The 22,376-nt window shown below is 37.9% G+C and overlaps 1 protein-coding gene and 1 long non-coding RNA gene across 4 annotated transcripts; both read left to right on the top strand.

Moving 5' to 3' along the window:
• Window positions 1-1,318: 1,318 nt before the first annotated feature.
• LOC141364129 (uncharacterized) lies at window positions 1,319-10,279 on the top strand. Its single transcript, XM_073868227.1, has 11 exons — window positions 1,319-1,419; window positions 1,535-1,729; window positions 1,818-1,940; window positions 2,064-2,138; window positions 3,380-3,451; window positions 3,552-4,241; window positions 4,332-4,504; window positions 4,619-4,683; window positions 5,310-5,404; window positions 5,519-5,628; window positions 10,184-10,279. The coding sequence occupies exons 2-11, from the start codon at window positions 1,543-1,545 to the stop codon at window positions 10,214-10,216; spliced, it is 1,623 nt and encodes a 540-aa protein (XP_073724328.1). The 5' UTR covers window positions 1,319-1,419; window positions 1,535-1,542; the 3' UTR covers window positions 10,217-10,279.
• LOC129446314 (uncharacterized) lies at window positions 7,151-9,380 on the top strand. Of its 3 annotated transcripts, none has more exons than XR_008645154.2 (4): window positions 7,151-7,261; window positions 7,986-8,101; window positions 8,205-8,376; window positions 8,646-9,380. It is a non-coding gene; the product is annotated as an uncharacterized lncRNA (long non-coding RNA). The 3 variants fall into 3 exon arrangements; XR_008645155.2 differs by having other exon boundaries at window positions 8,504-9,380; XR_012369803.1 differs by having other exon boundaries at window positions 8,205-9,380.
• Window positions 10,280-22,376: the final 12,097 nt, after the last annotated feature.

The following is a 22,376-nucleotide window of genomic DNA, read 5'->3' as shown; positions in this document are numbered from 1 at the left end:
TTTCAACAAAGGAGCAGGATTTCGGATCATCTGAAATCATTGAATGGAAAGTTGCCAAGGGAGTTTGCTCGCCAGCCAAGGGGTTTGCAGGAACTTGACAGGTGGAAGGCCACAGAATTTAGACAATTCCTCCTTTACTCAGGACCAGTTGTTTTGAGGGAAGTTCTTGCACCTTCTTGCTACAAACATTTTCTTGCACTCACAGTCATCATGTCAATTTTGTTAAACTCTGATGATGTGCTGCGAAACGAGTATTTAGGGTATGCCAGAGATTTGACTGTGTACTTCGTTGAAAAGTCTGAAGAGATTTATGGGAAAACCTTTGCTGTGTACAATGTACACTCTCTGACCCACCTGCCAGACGATGTTGAGCATTTCCAATGTTCCCTGAACAATGTTTCAAGCTTTCCATTTGAAAATTACCTCCAGACACTGAAGAAACTGGTCAGGCAAAGTCAAAATCCTATTGCCCAGGTTGCCAAACGTTTAACAGAGCTAGAGAGGTCAACGAAACACAGGAGTGTAGCCAAAGACACGTTCACTCGTGTATCTACCACATTAAGGGATGGCTGTTTCCTTCTGGACAACGAAAATTTTGCCTTTGTGAAAGAAAAACGTTCAGATGGCTCTTTGGTTTGTGATGTGATAGACCATAATGACACGGAGAGTTTCTTTGATGACCCATGTGATTCCAGACTACTCAACATTGTCCGTGTTAGAGACCTCAGCAGAGCAAAGCGCCAACTGATCACAAGGGACAAGTTACACCGTAAAGTTGTCTGCCTGCCCTCCAAACGTGAGGCAATCAACTCTGGGTATATTCTGTTTCCTATGCTACATGGAGTAGAACGAAGTTAAACTGTAAGTGTCCACTCCATAGATCAGGATTAGGATTTAAAACAGGTTGTCAACATTTACATAGTTTGGTCTGTTTTAGCGGCATACATGGTATTGCATGTATGTATGTATGTATGTATGTATGTATGTAGTAAATACATGTAAAACAGATACATAATTTTATACTAGAATTGATACAGAAGTTTCTCCATCCAAATAGGAGCAAAACAGCTTAAATCAAAACAGCTGTTATAATATAATATAACAGCCTATAATATAATAATGTTAAATATTCATTCTTGAATACTTTGCAGCACTGCCTATGGCCATATAATGTTAATGTTTTCTTTTCACTTTATTTTATGCTCAAAGTACAGGAGAATGCTTCATTTACGTGCTGAAATATTCTTTTTTTATATTCTTTCTACATTGATTTAGTTCACAAATGTCACCTTTTCAGTTTGCAAGTGTTTAACCACTGTCTTCACCCTCCTGCTTCAGCCTCCACCACTGTGCTGCCACCCACTCATCCTCCAGCTCTGTCCTGCCTCAGCCTCCAGTGCCGAGCTGCCTTCTGCCTCAGTCAGTAACATTGAAAAGTATAGATAAGCACAACCATTTAGTAGTACATGAGAGTTTTCATAATTGAACCGGCCTGGATCCAGACTAAAAATCAAAATATTCCCTTTCTGTAAAGGTTTTGTCATGTGGGTTCGGGCTGTTTGGAGGGAGAGAACTAAAGAAGAGGAAGGAGTCATTCCACAGTCCTGGGTGCTTGATGATATGGTGTACTGGCCACCTGGCATCGACTCATTGAAAGCAATGAAAGAGATGCGAAAGCCTGAGGAAAAATGGAGGAAATTTCCTCTCATAAAGCTGAAATTAACATCAAGTAAGTCAATGTCAGTTGCTGTAATAAGACTTGCTTATAATCATTTATCATAATAATTTCATTGATGCATGGTTTTCATTCATTCAAGTGGACAGGGATGAGTGCGAGTTATACAACTTCTCGACAGCTGCTGAGGGTAGTGGCGATGAGCTAGCCATATCTAAGCCCAAGAGGATTGTGAAAAAAAAAACATTTGATGACTTTGTTCAAGGTATAATAATGAAACAGTTGTGTTGCAGGTCCAAAATAGTTTGTGTTTAACACGGAGACTTCTAAGAAGGAAGCTTTTAGTACTGTAAGTGCGATTAAGGTGGCTGTTTCATATGTTACACAGATGATGAAGATGAAGCAATTGATGATACCCCACCGAATGACCAGTTAAGTTCTGAGGCAAATTCATCAGGACATGGTAAGTAGGCCAAGTTGGCCATATATCTTAAAGTGGAATTAAACTTTAGACATTTTAGCCTGTTATCACGAGTAATTTATTTTCATTTAGCATTTTACATGAGGAAAAAAAGAAATTTGCACGATTTCGATTATTAGATTGATAGTGTGTTGAAGCAGAATATTCGTAACGGTCTTTGTTGGACTCAATTAACCAGAATGCACTGCGCGAAACAGAGTCATTAAGCTCCACCCACTAATGACGGATGCAGCCTTCAGGTTTGTTTTAAGCAGCGCCGCAAGAACCGACAGCCGGATGATGTCAAGGTTCCGCGAGAGCGTTTTGAAAGCAAACTCCGTATAATTTTGCGAATCGCTCTCGCAGTACTTTGACGTCATACGGCTGTCTATTCTTGCGACGCCGCATGAAGTTGAACAAGCCTAATGACTTCTTTTACCGCTCAACCTGCTCTCAAATCAACTCAAGTCAACTTGAAGTTAGCCGTCAGACGAACCTAACCAAAGAGTAACTTCGCTTTAACCATCTCTGAAGGGGAAATCACAAAAACCCTCGATAAAAGATGACTAGAACCTGTGCAGTATGTGGATGTAAGGACAACAAATTCAGGCCACAGTGGGGAGTTTTTACATCAATGCGACCCTCAGCTGACACATGAACTAACAGATTCCTCGAAAATTTTAATATGCAGCCAGCACTTTTGTCAGGAAGCTTTCGAGTCCTGTTTTCAGCACCGTTTTTCCGCACCGTTTTTCCGCGGACTCAGGTAATGTAAAATTGTAAAAATATCTAAAACATCATTTGGCTTAGTTGTTGCTTGTTTTGTGTAACTACGGTAAACATACTACGTAGAAAATTATTATTATGTTGTTGTTATTATGAACACAAGCAAAGCAAGCTAACGTTAGCTCATCATGTGCAGCTGTCAATCAAAGAACGTTATCATCTACTGTCAATCATCTCGCCTCAAGACCCGCCCCCATTTAGAACGTTCAGAATTATGTAGGTGTGCATTTTTCTTCCGGTGATTTGACTGTAGCAGTTAAAAGCTTTAATTTTTGATATGGAGTTAGTACATTTGATGGCATCACAATCAACTACATATATGTGATGAAATATAGTGTTGGAGCATAATGTTGTTTTAGGCTGGACTTCCGCTTTAAACTAAACATCAACATTTAAATGTACAGTTTTCTAAGTAAAGTCAGTTGCTTAATATTCTCTCACTGTTTGCGATCAAACAGGCCCCTCCCTGCCACCGCCACCAAAGAAATCCAAGTCCAGCTCCGCTTCCAGTTCCAGCCATCAAGTGATTGGTCAAGAGCCATATATCCTAAACTACAACATCAACTAAATGTACAGGTTTCTAAGTAAAGTCAGTTGTTTAATATTCTCTCACTGTTTGCGATCAAACAGGCCCCATCCTGCCACCGCCACCAAAGAATTTCAAGTCCAGCTTCGTTCCCAATTCCAGCCATCAAGAGATTGGTCAAGAGCACACCAGGGAAACACCTCGCCATCGTTCCAGGTCCCCGAACATGGAAACACCTCACACACCCTCCCTGCCACCGCCACCAAAGAAATCCAAGTCCAGCTCCACGCCCAGTTCCAGCCATCAAGTGATTGGTCAAGAGCACACCAGGGAAACACCTCGCCATCGTTCCAGGTCCCTGAACATGGAAACACCTCACACACCACACAATCGTTCCAGGTCCAGGAGCCTGAAAAGACCACACAATCGTTCCAGGCCCAGCACCCTGGAAAGACCACATAATCGTTCCAGGTCCAGCACCCTGGAAAGACCACATAATCGTTCCAGGTCCAGCACCCTGGAAAGACCACATAATCGTTCCAGGTCCAGTACCCTCGAAAGACCGCACAATCGTTCCAGGTCCAGCACCCCCGAAAGACCACTCAATCATTCCAGGTCCAGCACCCTGGAAAGACCACACAATCATTCCAGGACCCGAGAAAGACCACACAATCATTCCAGGACCCGAGAAAGACCACACAATCGATCAAGATCCAGGATCATGGAAACGCCAAGACGGGAGAGAGAACACAGATCTTACCATAGAGAAGATGTCTTCCCAATGGAAGAGAAAAGTAAGTGTGTTATAAACAAAAATAGCTGCTGCATTGAAAATTATTGTACAGAATATGATGTGATATTGTTCTCTTTGGTCTGACATTCAGAGTTCCAAAAGCGAGTGCTGTACTTGCTAGCTGACATGAGAGCAAAGCTCTCTGAAGCTGGCCGTTTTTATGAGCCTCCGCATTCCCAGTTCCACTTAGAATTGATCGACTCCGTAGACCAGCTTCAACAGCTTAACAGAGAGCTAACCAGCGAGGAAAAACGAAAACTCATGGTAGGTTACTACTAAAAAGGAAAACAAACCTTTGCCAACAGATATATAATATCTTATTCACATATTATTGTACCTCATATACATTTCTGCATATTTGCAAAATTCTTTCTTCAGACAGCTCAGATGTCAAAAATTGGTGGAGCTACTCTGCGGGAAAATGTCAACAATGTGATGAAAAGGTCAGTCTCTGAAGTTGGTGCTGTTAATATCTTAAAATGTATGGACTATGTATGCCAACATTTTGTGAAATTAGCTTATTCACAGTCAGAGTTAAAGCTAGATACGATGAGACACTCTTCTCTTGTCTGCGTGTGCCACATACTTTCTCTCTCAGCGAGTTATAAAAGCCTAGATATCTTAGCCTAAACTGCTGCCAAGGGCGAGTGATAAAGTTAGCGTGGATATCTTATCCTAAACTGCTGCAAAAAGAACCAAAACATAAAATTAAAGTATCGTTGCACAAAAAAGACTGCACATGCTCTAGTAAGCAATCCATAATAAAGCTACTGCACGCATTTTACATTCAATGAAGTAAGGCACTATCTTTGTAAAACTGCTTTAAAACAACATGAGTTATGTACTGTAGCTCTGAGATTTTGTCTTTTTACAAGTTCCCCCAAAAGCTAATAAATGAATGCCAAAATCACAACTGTTATAACACTGCTTATTCAATGTACAATAAACCGTGATCCATATCGTACCGTGGCCCTGTATAGGGATACGTATTGTATCAGGAAACTGTTGGCGATACACAGCCGTACTGTACAGCATGTATAACTTTGTTTATTCCCATTTTTATTGACAGAGTGCTCACAAATAGCCTCATGTCCATTATGAACATGGATGGGACTGGTAACAAGCTGGCATTCAGAAGAATGGAACTTTATAGAGTCATGATAGGTAATTATATTTTCTATTTATGCACATACATCACCTATAGCTCTATTCTCTACATGATTTTTATTTTGATCAGTATGTGCAAGATAAATGGCAATTGCTGTTACATTTTTTCAGGTGCCATCCAGAAGTCACAACCCGGTATCACCGAAGCTTCCATTGGAAGCCTGATGGCCAACCATTTGCGGGCTGCGCCAGACAGAAGAGGGGGCACTGGGCGCCCGAAGGTAGGACCTGCTGCAAACAACAATGTAGATTTAGGCCCAATCCCATTTCTCTGTTTTTACCCTTCTTCTGCGTTTTACCCCTACACCATGTCGTTCAAAACAGAGTGGAAAGACATGGGGGTAAAATATTCCCCATGGAAATGAGATACCACTAGCCTACAGGGAAGAGCCCAGACGAATGTGATGTTTTGAAATCGCTGCTCTCTGGCTTTGAAAGAATGTTCAAACTCTACAATTCAGTAAAAAATGTGAACTGATTACTAGCAGTGAAATGTGATCCTGCCATATGACACTACTAACAGATGAAGTGTTCCCGCGGGTCCTTGAAAGTTTGGGAATCTGGGATGAAATTCAAGGCCCTGGGAGGTTTTTGAAAATATACATGTACAGGTCATTGAAACAGCTTGAATTTATGTTATGTAAGAAGTTTTCTGGAAAAAATCCATATTATTCATTGTGTAGTGTAGGATAACAAAATAAAAATTATAGACTTTTAAGCCGATTTAGGATATTTACTTACCTTCAAAATCTTCCTTTTATCCGCTTTGGTGAAATTGTCCAAAACAAATTGTTCATAAATCCCCAAAAGTCCAAGGAAATGGAATATCCAAGCCTTTAATACAAAACTTTGTTTGTCTCACAATCTTGACGTTTCTGACCAAATTGCGATATAAATACTGTAAACAATTAGTTCACTATCGGACATTCGTTCGAATCTCACTTTTCATTCACGATTTATAATACGGTCAAATATTCGGATTTCACGTTTATTATGCAACGTCGGAGGAACAAATACGCCCCCGTGTGGAATTTCAGCTGTTCCATAAGAGGCTACGCAGTCTATGCAGATTGAGCACACACACTTAACTCGTAGTATTTTCTCATTCGAGGTTACGTGCCCCTGTCACGTTGCTGTGCGCGTGGTCAGTCACAAAAGCTTGACATTTGTACACATTCATCTTTAAATTAAGTGATTTTAAGCCGTTGAAATACAAACAACAGTGCTATATGCGCTCGCTGTTTCTATTTGAGAGGAGCATTCAAGCCACGCATCCGCTTCTCATTGAGCTTGTGAGTATTTTTGCTGCTGTATTAGCCTTAAATAAACACACGTGTCAAAATTCCCGAGCCTTTGCAAGTATCCTCATAAACACAACAATTTAGTTCTTAAGAGAAAGTAGAACATATAAATAGGAAAATGTTGCCATTATTTTGTCACTTATTGGGAGCAGTATGCTAGCTGGAGCCATTTACTTCCAGTCTTTGTGCTAAGCTAGGCTAGCGGTGGGTGCGTCAGACAGGGTTACGGGACGCACGGAGATGAAAAGGGTACACTGTTAACCCTGATGCTCAAAGTAATTAATTGACCTTGATAAGTATTTAGAACTTTGTGGTATTTATGAGTTTGTACAAATCACAATTCTTCAAGTTAGATAAGTGTAAATTGTTGCTTTAATTTACACAAACTGTCTCCATAAATTACATCAACTTAAAAAATAATAGAATAGAAATTTTGCATCTGATGTCATCCGTTTACGCACGACAAGCTGCTGCATCTGATGTTGTTTACGCATGACAAGCTGCCTGTGAGGAGTATTCAAGATGGCGGATCGGTCTCGTTTCATGCGGTGCTGTAAGTATCATCTTTCAGTTCAATTACTTAACTCTAAACATAATTATGTTTAGTTTTGTCTATATAATTTTAATGTTTATAGTTTAGGGTGACGTAGAGTCAAGCCTAAGTTTTTAAATGTGTTGCAGGAGAGCAAACATTTCGAGCTCCATGTTGCTAGATAAGTTAACATTACTGTTTAGGTAGATAGAGACCCAGATTAATGCATTTGTCAGACATAACCTTTAATTCGAACAGACTACTTAAACAACATAAATTATTTGTTTTTTAAACTGTACATATAGTTACAAACGATACGTTAACGTATTTCCGATATTCTGTGCCACGCGCTGAAAGTTGTTGGCCAATAAGATAAGCTTTTAATTCAGTGTCCGGAGCTGCTACAGATGAACACAGATGGTTCATAAAATAAATGGATGTAGAACTTTTTATTCAGTATGTATTTATTTTTATAGTTTTTGATTTAACTATGTTATGACCAGCAAGGATTGTGTTTTGTAACGTGTTAGTTTTGCGAGTTCATGTACGAAATTATATACATCATATGTTAATGTTTAATAATGAAATGACGACTTTAATGCGCTTTCTGTAGGCATTGCATAATGTTTAGATTGGATCATCATTTTGCACGACATGTGTCATTCAGTGTATTCTTTATTCTAAGATTCTGCTTGCTATTACTGTTTAAGAATAAACTGTAACAGTTTAAATTCTTGATTTTTAGATAAGACGATGGACTGGAAGTGCAGGGTGTGCAGAATATTCTCATTCCCAAGTCCACCTCCTCAGACACTACAGAGTGAAACACAGACACTGCTCTAAAAACAAATCCACTGCCTTGTATGTATCATACGTTTAACACATTAAGTGCATTCAAGTCTCACAGATGTAGATACCATTTAACAGATAGAAGCAGTTAATTATTTGCCTAACTTTCCTACAGGGGAGGATAAAGTATCACTTGAAATAGTACGAGGAGGAATTGCTCTAAAGGTGTAGAAGAGGAAAATCAACTGTAGTCTCATCTGCAAGAGAAATGTTGCTCCAAAATGAACACCAGCCCATCAGTGAAAGTGTTTCTGGATCTCTGGCCTTTACTGCGTTTAACATCTGAGGTATATATATATTTACTCTAGCTTACTTAAAATTTACTTAAGTTATACTGCATCTCTTGCTTAATATATCATGTGATGTGGGTTAGTTTTACAATATTCTCTTTTGTCTTTTCTCTGCTGTTTGCAGAGTTCCAACAAATCAGAACTTGTCCCACAAATTTTACGCACAGCTGGACACCACCTACCTCTTTTGATGAAACTTTTAAAATATTTGCCAAATAATAATTACCCTGTCCTTAACATTGTTTTTTTCCTCTTTTATTTTTTAGCTTGATGGTTCTGAAGTACAGATTGAGGATGCTCCAGTGGCCCTACCTACTGTTGTTACAACCAAGCACATATGTCAGTTGTTCTGGACAAATCAAGGTTGGCCTGCCAACCTTAAAGAGAGAGTTGATGTAAAGCGTAATTCTCACTACAGTAGCACACACTAACAATGTTACTCTGCTTAATAATTTGTTACATAGGCTGTTTTTTATTTTTTGCAAACCTGATATTTTTGTCATGCAGCTGTTAAAGTAATTGAAATATCTCAAATCTTTTTGTTTTGCTGTACATTGTTGTTTTTTAGGCATTCCTTGTTCATTCAACAGTACATTACTCATTGAAGATCTTAAAACTTGTGGTCTTTTTAAGGTTACTTTACTGATGTTATTTTGATTTGTTTGTTAAATCAGTGTAAACTCAGAAGACACAAGTTACTGTTTAAAAAACACATGTTCTTATTGGCTTCTAGGCATTTCTTGTTCATTCCAGAATGTATTTAACATCGTAAAACAGTTTCTTGAATTTTGCCCCTCTTTAAAGGGTTTCTGTACAGACGTAGTTTGCTAGTTTGCACCCTTTAAAAGCATAACTGTACTTATGTAGAATCTAAACAGACTTTACTATTTTAGATTGTATCACATTTGTAATTTTAGTGAAGATATGTGTATATAAACTGTATTATGTTTTAATGTAACGTAAATGTAAAGCTGACTATTCCTTGTTCAAAATAAATGTCTAAAATTGTATTACATGTGTTGTGTGTTTGTTTGAAATAATAAATTTTGAATAGAGTATTTATGTTTAAATTTTACTTGATATAGTAAATAACTTTGATTTGTAAGAACTCAAAATTAAAATGTTTATAAACTTTAAATATTATATGTTAACTGTTATCAAAATAACTGTGTTAAGATAACTTAATTCTTTCAGTTAGGGGCAATTGTTATATATGAGTACTGCATACTTAAAATTGGGAAAATCATTACTCCAAAAAATGATTTGAGTTTTCCCAATTTATTCGGGTTTACAGTGTATGTATGGACTTATCTAAGTCTGGGGGAAACCGTGAATAAGCTAAAATCCCCAAAAGTTGGTGTGTTCCTTTAATAGTGTCATATGTCAGGATCTCATTTCACTGCTAGTAATAAGTTTACATTTTGTTCTGAATTGTAGAATGTGAACATTGATTCAATGCCAGAGAGCAGCGATTTCAAAACATCACATTCGTCCGGGCTTTTCCTTATGTAGACTAGTGGTGTCTCATTTCCATGGGGAATATTTTTACCCCTATGTCTTGCCACTGTTTTGAAGGACATGGTGTGAACCGAAGGGGAAGGGTAAAAACAGAGAAAACCATAAAAACCTTAGTTAAACCATGGTTTTGCTGAGAGTAATCCACTATCAATACACTTTTGCCACAATTTTTTTTTTAATTTTCATTAGGGGTAGCCTACTACTGATGGGTACTAAGCGTTAGTTATGTTAATGGACAGGGCCTGTTTTAATTTTTGCTTTCTTGTTCTCTTGTTCCCTTTTACAGGCAACTGTGAGCTCTGGAAGTGTGAATCCATAGCGCCCCCACTGTATTACACTGTGTAATAAAATCAAATAAAATAAAAACATATCAGATCTCAAAGTATGTGTATGTTGTCAGTCATTGTACATTTAGGTATAAATTGAGTGATGCTTGACATTGAAAAATTAAAATGTCAATAAATTTTGATGTAATTTTGACATCAATGTTTGATGTCACATTGATGTTGAATTGATATTGAAACTTGATATTGAATGATATCAAAATAGCATTAAAATGACATCAACATCATAACATCCTGATGTCAAAAAGATGTAGAATTGACATCAAAATGACATCAGCAGAGGTCAAAATCTTGACAATAAATTGACATTGACACTTTGACGTCAAAATGACTTTCATTTTTGACCTATTCTGTGACGTAATTTTGACGTCGATGTTTGATGTCAAATTGATGTTAAATTGACATCAAATGCCCGCTGGGATCCTTACAATTAATATCTGAACACCTTAGGGCCTCATAAGGCAGATCAATAGCATTTAGAGAACTTTCAGTTCGCAAGGAGTATTCAGCCAACTCCTCTATACTCAGCTTTGACCAGTCCAGTTTACATATAGCCACATTATTATTCCTGGACAGCAAGGGAAGTTTTTCAATATCTAACAAAGCAGCAATAGGCATATGATCAGAGGTGGCAAGTTTATAGTAGATCTCCACATTTACAGTTTTTTACAATCACTTTGCTACTATTTTCAGAACCTTGATGTCATTTTTCACAACTCTAGATACAAAACTCAAAACGGTAATCACTTGTAACACAGGCTATCTAGTGTTCAAAACATTGCATTATGCATTCACATCTTTAAAGACATCTTGCACTTGCACAATCATTGTTTCAAAACACAAATTTACTGTGAAATACCATGGAAACATAACTATAGATCACCCACACACAAGCAACTGATAGTTTCACTAAGTAATTGTTTGTACAATCATTAAGTATTGTAGAACAAAATTGGTGATACAGATTTCATTATGGTACATGTAGAGCAAATACATATCTGTAAAAGTTCTGCAGTAGTAGAGAGAATACGACAGACACATTGGAATCATTGAACAAAGTTTGTAATGTATTGATGAAAACACTACAGTACAATCACAACATAGGTCACATCATTCCACAATCTGCACTCAATCATCAGTAACAAGTTGGCAGAATTGGACAAGCACTTACAAGGGCCTGCATCTATACAGTACAGTGATAATTGGTTCATGCTCCATGCTTATTGGTTACAATGAACCTCATTATCTTGAAACTTTCATGATTTTCAGTAAACATGGAAGATTGTTTGTCTGACAACTATTACGAATAATGCAACAGTTACTTATCATTTTGGGCAGTTGTATTGATTGATAGTTAGATCATTGTAAGAAAATGAATAGACACTTATTTGAAATGTGATGTGTGAATAGTAGGGCTGTGAATCGATTAAAATTTTTAATCTAATTAATTACATACTCTGTGATTAATTAATCTAAACTAATCGCCTACATAATTTTTGCTGTGAAAGTATTAAATATTTCTTTTTAAATAAATCAGTGAATAATCCGCATTAGTGACATTGAAGCTCAAATACTCTTTTATTATTACAGTATTTTCACTGTTCAAATAATGGCCATAACAATCAACAAAAATAACCTAAAGTAATATGCTAAGGAAATAAAGTGCTTCAGGAAGATTTTTTACCAAGGATTATTTACCAAAAGTTTAACAGTGCAATATCAATTGCAGGGCTTTTTTGTGCAATTGAACATAAACCTTAAATAAAGAACCCGACAGGTGGATGACATCAAAGTACCGCGAGAGCATTAAGGAAGCAGTCTTCTGTTATGATTTCTTGAACTGCTCTCACGGGATTTGGATGTCATCTGCTTCTTGGTTCTTGTGGCGCCACATAAAGTGTACTCACTAGTTTAACAAACCCGTTTTATCAGCCACTTATTAGATCAACGTAGAAGTCAAAAACGGGACGCGAGTAATCACGTACGAGAGAAATCGTTTACCCACAAAATATAGGACACCTATACTGTGCTATATTTGGTTTTCTGATCCCAATCTTCATCATTCCGCTAAGCCAAGTCAATCTCCATTGGTCTTTTACACCTTTATCGATCTCCAAAACTTCGGAGCCTTCCTGCATAAGTATGTCCATGCTAGCTGAAATAAAGTTTTACCTCATCTTACGCGCTACAGCCAGAAAACCCGGAGTGGATCTGGTGCGTAGTGATTACAGAAAGCTTACAGTGGAGAGAGGAACGTGATTTTGCTCCACTCCAGGCTTTGATCACATCCTACTTAAAAAGCTGAATACACGTCATATTTATGAAAAGTTAATTTAATAATTTTGCAATTGACGGAAATCCGTGTAACGACGGAAAACTTTAATTCATGTGCTTTGTATGATGTGGTACTTTAGAGTGGACGAACTCTATGATATGCAAATTCTTTGCTGCAGACGTTGCATACTTTATTTTTATCATCACTTCCATCAGGCCGTTTTTTTATAAGTAAATGTTCCAGTCAATGATCCAGTCACCGCCAGCGCGTTCTCGTCTACCTCCTTTATTTTACAGTCAAATGGTGGCTAGAATGTATCCCGGTTCAATACGGAAGAGATTAATCTGCGTTATTTTTTTTAACACGTTATTTTTTCTCAGATTAATTAATCGAATTAATGCGTTATTTTCACAGCCCTAGTGAATAGCCTTTTGAAACAGTAGTACTTTGATGTTAAGTTGTGTCATATTGAACATGTGATTTTGGTTGAATGAACAAATGATCCAAGTTTTATGTGTATTGTATCCAAGCAATTGAGAAAAGAGTTAAGAGTTTTGAAAAATGTGCATTTTGATCTTTGGTTGTGGGTTTTGTGTCTGGAGTTGTGGGGAATGACATCAGGGTTCTGAAAATAGTAGCAAAGTGATTGTAAAAAACTGTAACAGTGAGGCATGAGCATCAGCTGTGGTCACAATATGATCTAACCAAGATGTTGTGTTCCACGCATCGCTAACATAGGTAAAACTTGAGTCAGGCAGCAAAGCAGTGCTTGATAGAATTAATTTAGACTCATTACAGAACTGCTGTAAATGTTTTGCAAATAAAGATTTGCTATCTGACATGTCAGCATTAAAATCACCCAAAACATAGACACAAGATGAACTATTGTATTCAGCTTCATCTTTAAGTAGTCGCTGAGAGTAATGGCATCAACACTGCGATCAAACTTTGTTGCAAATAATTTTACCATCTTTGTTTTAACAGCGAGTATATTACTAACCTCACCAGTCCCAATTATGCCCGTATTCTTTCTTACATACCTCGCTGGAGTTTTTACCGTACGAGGTGGAGGGCTTCGATCCTGACTTCGATGCGTGAATCCACCGACTGAGCCGGTCGTTCGCCATCAAAACCAAATCTCCACGCGGCGCTATCAAGAAACCATCACCCGCCGGTGGAGGGCACGGGACAGGACAAGGGCTCAACGGCTTTTCCAACACAGCCAAGGGAAGACCTGTCCCACTGGTCGCCGGTTGTAACTCCAAGGCAGAAAGGCAGGTAGCCGGAAATATAGCGTCCGGGTCACAGTGCCCCTCCACAGCTGTCAGCCGGCCGTCCAGTTTCACAGAAACTTCCCGCAACTTTTCACAAGCAGCTACTTGATTTCCCATAGTTCTTTTTAGGTAGTCAATATCAGAATTAATTTGCTGCATTTTCCCAAAGAGCACAGACACATCAATGTGTTTAAATGAAACAGGTGGTAGCTCATCCAGGTAGTGCGATACAAATCTTGGGATATCTTCACCACATTCATTTAGCGCTTGCAAACACATTTTCACATTATTAATATCCTTCTTTTGTCCCCTATGGGAAATCCAGCGTTTATGATGTGGAAGGAGCTCTGACAAAACAGCCTTTGAGGTCTCAATCCGCTCAGAGCTGAAGCTGCTCGTTACAATCGTCACAATATCATCATGACTTAAAGTTCGCATTTTAATCACAATGAAATTCAGCAACTCGTCTTCGACTACGACTCTACCATCATTAGTATGATAAATCTCTGGTTTGCTTCGAGAAAACTCTCGTGTACCCTCTCCCGGAGCACGCTGTGCTGCTGTTGCTGTACCAGCCGCCATGTTACGTCTATGGAAACTCGTCTATCTAATAATGGTATCTAGTAAGGTATGTAGTGTAGTGTTATTGAACTCTGGTAAAAGTACTTTTTGACCATCGTAAAAATGAACACAGGGTTAGTGTTTAGTTGGCCAGCGAGTTTTACTTTTGCGCAGATAAAAGCTCAAAACAAGAACTGCCTATCATTGTCTGGACTCTTATTTGTGGTTTTGTAATCATTATAGAAGAAACACAACAAGGGATGAGCGAACTTATCAATGTTTGTTTACAGCCGCCGCCATTACTCACGTGTTGATAGTGATAGGAGCACAAAGGAATGTGTGGACATACGTGTGATCCTGCGTGTAATAAACTTGCTGTGCAGAGACATACGCATAGACGTAAATAAATAAGGATTTAGATGTGCTGTATGCAATCGCGTCTTTTATAAGAATACTAAAAAGCGCGTCAAATTTCCTGACTCATGTGTTTGTGTATGCGCGTGCACGTTGCGTCGTCTGTACTGTTTGAAGCACAAAGAAAACACTTGCGTCTGGAGATAACTTTTAGTGACACACATACGCAAGTAAATAAGGATTTAGATGTCATGTTTGGTGCACTCGGATGAAACAACTCAGCATATCAAGGAATGGAGAGACTGGATTCGGGATTGACTGCAGGCAGGAGGCGAGAGTTATGCATATGGATGTCTCTGCTCATTCACTTCAATGGCGCGGGGGTGTGGCGATCTCATCTCATTACAGATAAACAGGTAACAGGAGAAAGACGGTACCTCTCTCCCTTCTCATACAGTTTACACCAAATGAGAGTATTTGTTTTTCGATTTCACTTACATCATTTAAAAGTAGACATTCCAAGCATTATGAGGACATTTATCGTTTGTGTGACAAGTATTCGTTAAGTTACAGTAAATCTTTCTGGCGCATTTCTGAAAGGACTTCACTGAGGGAGAGAGAACAGAACGCGCATCATGTTTATTTTCCTAATTTTGCAAAAAAGCACAGCATTCAGTTTTTATTGGGAGTGGACAGAAAAAAACTAGACACTTTAATGTTTTAAATGATGTATAAATCATATCTGTATGTCCAAAATCAGCAGAGTAATCTAAGTCTTTTTACGGAGTGATTGAAAAATAAAGAGTTTGCTGCGCCCCCGCCACGGTCGACCCCAGGGAATTAATTAGCAATTTACTTGGACAAATAAATATTGGTCTCTGAAATCCGATCATGTCAGTTTCATTCGTTTTGAGACTACAGATGCAAGCATGCCATTTTTATTATTGCTTAAAAGCAGAATGATCTATGTAGTAAGCATTCACTACTTACTCTTCTGAGGAGACATGGCCTGGGGTGGAGGAATCATGGTGGAGCGTGGAGTAGAGATGGCTTGGGGTGGAGGAATTATGGCGGAGCGCGGAGGAGACATGACCTGGGGTGGAGAAATCATGGCGAAGCATGGAGGAGACATGGCCTGGGGTGGAGGAATCATGGAGGAGCGTGGAGGAGACATGGCCTGGGATGGAGGAATCATGGTGGAGCGTGGAGGAGACATGGCCTGGGGTGGAGGAATTATGGTGGATTGTGGAGAAGACATGGCCTGGAGTGGAGGAATTATGGTGGAGTGTTGAGGAGACATGGCCTGGGGTGGAGGAGACATGGCAAGGGGTGGGTAAGACATAGCAGGGGCAGGAGGAGATGTGGAGGGTGGTAATTCAGTTGATGGCATGGACATATTTCCCAGTATTTCCTGGAATAATAAATTTATTACATTACATACAAATATTTGTCCTCCAATGTTAACTGGTCAATTAACTTAAAATTATTTAAAAAAAGAATATAAAATATTATGCTGGATTCACACTTAACTTTCAGAATACAACATTTCTATTCAGACCCCTGCATTTATGATATGATATATTATACCAGATATGATATAACACATCAAGGTTTTTATCCACATGTCATGGATTCTAATGTCTTGACATTGTTATTATATGTTTCAAAACTTTAATGTGTAAGAGATGCAAGGACCGGAATTTCAAGGACCAAAAATTAATATTTTAAAAGTGGGGGCTTGGGATGCTGGGTTGTGACATGCCAGTAAGTTTGGGGAATTACTACCAAGAAAGTTTTTTTAATTGAGATTTATACGTCATCTGAAAGCTGAATAAATAAGCTTTCCGTTGATGTACGGGTTGTTCTCTACTGCTTTAATGCTGTATTGAAGTTGTTGACTGAATAAGGGAAATTGTAAGCTTCACAAAGTAACCATTGAATGGGAAATCCCCAAGGAATGGGTAGCAAAGCGAAGTTTGATGGCAAGTCATAACCATGTACTGTATGTGTAAAAACACCAAAAAATGAATGTAACTTATTTTTTTTACCTGTACCTTATGTGAAGATAACCACAACACTAAATGTGGAGGGTGTAACTATGCCCTGATCCTCTAGGGCAGTGTTTCTAGGATTGCCGACCGTTCCGTATAATACGGAATCATCACATATCTGACACATAAAATTCTTGTTCTGTATTGAACTGATACAGAACGGACTTTGTTCCGTATTTTTTGAAAATCAATTCAGTGCAAATACATGACAGCCACATAGCTTCTAATATGTCTTTGTACGATGAACAAAGACCGCGCCATTTGTATAAAAAAAACTAACGGTGCGGTAATTTCACCTCCTGTTTGTCTATGATCAGCGTAGTGTACATCTTGCAGCATCATTGGGGAATGCCCTTTTAATTGGTCGTTTCAGTCATTGTGATGTCACGTATGATAGCAATGATGAGGACAATTGACAACAGTGGCAAATGTAAAAATGAATGAATCCAGCAATGTTTATTTATTTATTTTAATACGGAGATAGCAATAACATTGGACAAACCAGATGCATTGTTTAAAGTGTTATAGCACATATGCTAATTTTCAACACCCGTCCATAGGAGGCTTTTACAAAAAAAAACTAAAACCACATTGTTTACTAAACAAGCACAATTACACATGAGAATAACTTTGGCCCGATTTAAGCCACTGTTTGAGCTCTCTGAAAAAGATGTTGATATTGTTCTGCAGTTTATGGAGAGTTCCATAGTGTAGCCCCTCTGAAGGAGAAGCTAGACGGTCCAAAAGATGTTTTTAGCTTCGGGAGCACACAATCCCCACTAGCTCTGGTGGAGGGTCTAAGAGAACCCTGACGGCTCTCCATGAGGCCAGAAAACAGTAGTGACACACAATTGTTTAAACATTTAAAAGTCGATTTCAAACACTAAAATTTTCAAAAGTAAAAAGCTTGTACTTTTGTATGATATCACACTGATGCCATCGCATAGGTTTCTTATCAAATATCTTAATTGCCTGTTTATATAGAGAAGTGGCTGTTTTTAAAGTGGATGCTGATGTTTGTGACCATGCCGTAATACAGTATGACAAATGCGGAAAAAAACATAGCATGCATAAACAATAAAGCCGCATGATGTGACAAATGTCCTCTAATAAAACGAAAACAATTCAAGTTTGATTTCACTTTCCTGCAAACATGGTTTACTTGACTTTGAAACTTCAAGTGTTTGTCCAAGATAATTCCCAAATATTTTGTTTCATGAACCTCTTGAATGGGTTCATGGTCTAAATGAACCTCAAAGATGCTGTCAGGGGACCTCCGGTTGATCGAAAAACACATTGAAAAAGTGTTCTGTACGTTTAGAGTTAGATGGGACAGCTGAAGCCATCTTGAGATGTTGTCTAGCGCCTGTGTTAACTGCTGCCCCGCCAGTGCAGTTGTTATTGCTGACACATGAATAACTGTGTCGTCAGCAAAAACCTGGCAGTTTACACCCTGACAGCAATCTGGAAGATCATTTATATACATTGAAAACAACAGTGGTCCTAAAATTGACCCTTGAGGCACTCCTAAGTCATTTAGGTTGGATTTTCCGGTTCCTACTTTCACACATTGTTCTCTACTCTCCAGGTATGACTTAAACCATGAGAGAGCTGCAGGTGAAAGTTGGAAATGCTGTAATTTCTGTAATAAGATATAGTGGATCTAAAAACACAGTTCCTACGACATTCCCTTTATCCAGTGAACCTTTGATCTGTTCCAGCAAGAAGCAATTCGCCGTTTCTGTACTGTGTTTTTGTCTAAACCCAAACTGCTGGGCATGCAACAATTTTTTATTTTCAAGATGTTCTATTAATTGTTCCGCCACAATTTTTCCCAGCACTTTGGAATCGACAGGGAGAATGGAAATAGGCGTATAAATTGCAGGCTTGGTCTTTATCGCCCGACTTATAAATTGGAGTAATAAAAGCAATCTTCCAGCTCTGAGGAAAAGTATTTGTCTGTATTGACTGGTTTACAAGGTAAGTAATGGCATCGAGTAAACTGCTTAGTTGGTTTTTAATTAGAGAAACATTGAGATTATGTATGTCTCTTGATGTAGAATGTTTCATTTTGACAATAATTTTCCTTACTGTGTCACACGAAACTTCTCTGATTTTTAAGAGATCTGTACTACTAAGCCAACCTTTGTTTTCATAGGGTAATTTGCCCTTGAAAGGTTTAGCTAGATAGTAAACTGATTAGACAAAGTATTTGTTTAGCTCATTTGCAATTGACTGGTTATCATTAACATAATTATCATCAATTTTAAGGCAATCTATAATTTGAAAGTTTTTCCTATTAAAATTTGTCAACTTATTTATATGTTGCCATAGTTTAGAGCTGCTTCCATTTGCATCTTTTATAATTTTTATAAAATATTTTGTTTTTGCTTTACACAGCTCACTTATGACTTTGTTCCTGAGACCAGTGAAGATTTATGATCAATACTATTCCTAGATTTTAAAGAGATTTTTAAGTGCAAGTGTAACTGGTTTTGTCTGCATTGTTTTTTTTCTCTGTGAAATAACATCAGCTGACGGGTTGTCTCTTCATTGATTTTTAATCTCTTCCATACGGACATAACGCGAAAAGGGAAGAGGAGGAGTCATTCAAGAATAACAAATAATTAAAACAACATAACAGCATACCTGACAAAAGATAACACAGTCTTTTAACAGTATGTCACACTTGCCCCTTCAGTTCTGCAACACAAATGTAATGTGCAATGTAATCAGCACGTTTCAAGTTTAACAAGTCCTCATTTAAAATGACACAGTGAAAATAATGGTACACAACATGAAAAATAAAATGCTAAATAATGTTTAAACCAAAAGCATAAGTATAAAACTGATTTTTAACTAAAGATGAAAGTAAATTAAACAGAGCTCAACAGAAACCCACCTCTTCCATGCTGACATAATGTGAAAAGTGAAGAGGAGGAGCGAAAACAGGAGATTACTTTTGATGCTGCAGTCAGAGAATTAAAGGGGTATGCACACATAAAGAAATCCAAATCAGGTATACTTAAAACATGTAATTTTTGTGTAATTCTACCTATAAAATTAACATGATACTTTCTATACCCGTTACACAAGGTCACGTTTTTTAGCCATTAGCGAAATGTCGTGGTTGAACCATGGTAGGGAATACTTCCTTGTTTTTGTCCAGGTTTTTGTATACGTATTTATTACATCATTTAGTTTGGTAACAAATTTGGATGAAACATTTAAATCCGTCTCAGCAATAATACTATTCCAATTAATTTGATTTAACTCATTTTCAAAAGAATTTATTTTTGATTTGGGAATTTCTATTGTTTTCATTTTATTCTCTGCTTTATTATGATTAATAAAACGCTTTTTAGTTAACTTTCTGACAACTAATGTCATGCTATGGTCGGTAAGCCTTGTGATCAGATTATAAGTTTTAGTTTTTCTTTCTGATCTATTTACAAAAATCAAATCAATCAATGTTTTGCTGCGTTTAGTAATTCTTGTAGGTTTGTTTATCATTTGCTTATATTTGAACTTATCCATCAATGATTTCAGCTTTGTTCTGCTGTTATTTTTCTCCTGGCAATTTATATTGAAGTCACCCATTATTATACATTCTGTACAATTATCAATATTCAACAGGAGACTCTTGAGATCTTCATCAAAATTTGCTCTATGCGAAGGTGGATTATAAATGACGATTAATTTAAATTGCATTGTTGCAGACAGAATTACATTTAGCCCCAGGCATTCCAATGTCGCGTCAATGTTAACTATCTCACACAAATATTTCTTTAATGTATAATAGCACCCCCCACCCCTCCCTTGGTCCCTATCTCTCCTGTAACACTTAAAGCCAGGTATGTTGATTAGGTTTGTAGGAGTGGATGGATTCAGCCAACTTTAGCCCTTTTCACACAGACATTCCGTAAAATACACGGGACAGGCATCCTGGATTTTTCCGGAATAGTTAGAGTTTTTGTTCATTCACACTGCCAAGATTACATGGCATCTGATGGTCCTGGAAAGACACGTGACCTGTTGAAAGTCCCGCCCTCTCTTCTACGCAGCGTCTGAAGTTTGCAAAGTATTTATTATTCCTCTCTCCAGAAACATCTCGCGTGCATTTTTGTTTATAATAAGACTACAAAGGAGAGCGTGAATGCACAGTTCTATGCTGGTGAATGATTTCAGCTTCAGAGTGGATATTTGACGAGCTCCCTGATCTCTGCTTTAATACAGATTTCAGACATTTCTCATCGTGATTGTTTATATGCATTTAAAACCTGCATTTTGAGGAACTGAACGATATATCTTGTTGGGATGACGCGTGGGTATTTTCGTTTATTATAGCTGAAATGAGCACGTGACGCGATATTCTTTTATGCTGCTGAATGATCTCCGTTTCAACACAGTTAATGACAAGCCAACTTACCCGATTCTGCTTCAGTCCAGTTTGCTGACATTTCTCTTCGTGAATGTTGTTAATTCCTTATTTTAAAGAGTTGAACCAACTTCATGTTGCACGTGCGTCATTGTTTATGTGTCTCATTTATCATTTCCTGATAACTGCTTCAATCTAGTTTGCAACATTTCTCGTGGTGAATGTTTATATGCATGTTATCTCTCGTTGTAAGGAGCTGAACCATAACGTGGGTTGTCTTGCGGCTTCTTGTTCACACAGAGGGTTATCCGTGTATCTGACTAGGTCCTCTTTCCGGCAACGATCCCAATTGCTTGTCTGGCAATTTTTTTGGGTATTTTCTGGGACCAAAGGTCTGTGTGAATGGGGTTTTTCAATCACACACAGGTCATCCAGGTTGGAATCAGTTAACAGTCTATTCATTTGATCTAATTTTGGTAAAATACTCCTTATATTAACCCGTTTAATCCCACCGGTCACAATTGTGACTGTGTCTTTTTTATTTCTGAAAGCTCGAAAAGTGTTGTTGTTGGCTCTGGGCAAGAAATTAAACTTTTAAATGAAAAAATAGATTGTCTTGATTCAAATGTATCAATGTCATGTGACTAGCGTAAAAGGTCACATGACCAGATCAGTTTACTTCCTGCTTGCACATTTAGAAGGAGATGTCTACCTCAGACTACTACAAAAAGAAGTAAGTGAAATATCTTAATTAACAAATAGAACTATCAAATTTTGTACATATTCTAAAAAAGGGTCTACTACAGATATATTTTGAGAATTATACTTCTGCATCTATATTTTGCTTGTAAGAGGTGTAAATTTGTTAACGGTCACAATTGTGACCGGTAGTATAACACATTGTTTCAATTGAAACAACAGGTTTAAGCTTTTATATATATTATATTATTATATATATATAATTTTTTAACACAGTTTAAAACTATCAGATGTGTTGAACCTCCTAGATGAATGTGACCCTCCAAGTGCTGTGTGCAGCATAACCATCATACCTACACTTGAAAAAGTGGCAATTGAAAGTGATTGTGACAGTGATGGCACAGATTGGGAGTACCAGGGTGAAATGGCCTATTTGCCAGGTAGACTATTGAATGATGATGCAGATGTGAACTATCTGGAGGATGAGGCAGATGTTCATGTGAAACCATTGGTGTGCCCCACCCCATCACCTCACCGCCCCAC

The sequence above is a fragment of the Misgurnus anguillicaudatus genome, chromosome 6 (genome assembly GCF_027580225.2).
Source record: "Misgurnus anguillicaudatus chromosome 6, ASM2758022v2, whole genome shotgun sequence".
Lineage (NCBI taxonomy): Eukaryota > Metazoa > Chordata > Actinopteri > Cypriniformes > Cobitidae > Misgurnus > Misgurnus anguillicaudatus.
The sequence above is the reverse complement of the archived record's forward strand: the minus strand, read 5'-3'. Positions and strand labels throughout refer to the sequence as shown.

Excerpts from the sequence above, each read along its gene's own strand:
- LOC141364129 (XM_073868227.1), top strand. The coding sequence starts at position 1,543 with ATGTGGGTTCGGGCTGTTTGGAGGGAGAGAACTAAAGAAGAGGAAGGA. Across the intron at positions 1,730-1,817 it reads AAAGCTGAAATTAACATCAA|TGGACAGGGATGAGTGCGAG; the intron begins GTAAGTCAATGT and ends CATTCATTCAAG. Across the intron at positions 4,505-4,618 it reads AGGAAAAACGAAAACTCATG|ACAGCTCAGATGTCAAAAAT; the intron begins GTAGGTTACTAC and ends TTCTTTCTTCAG.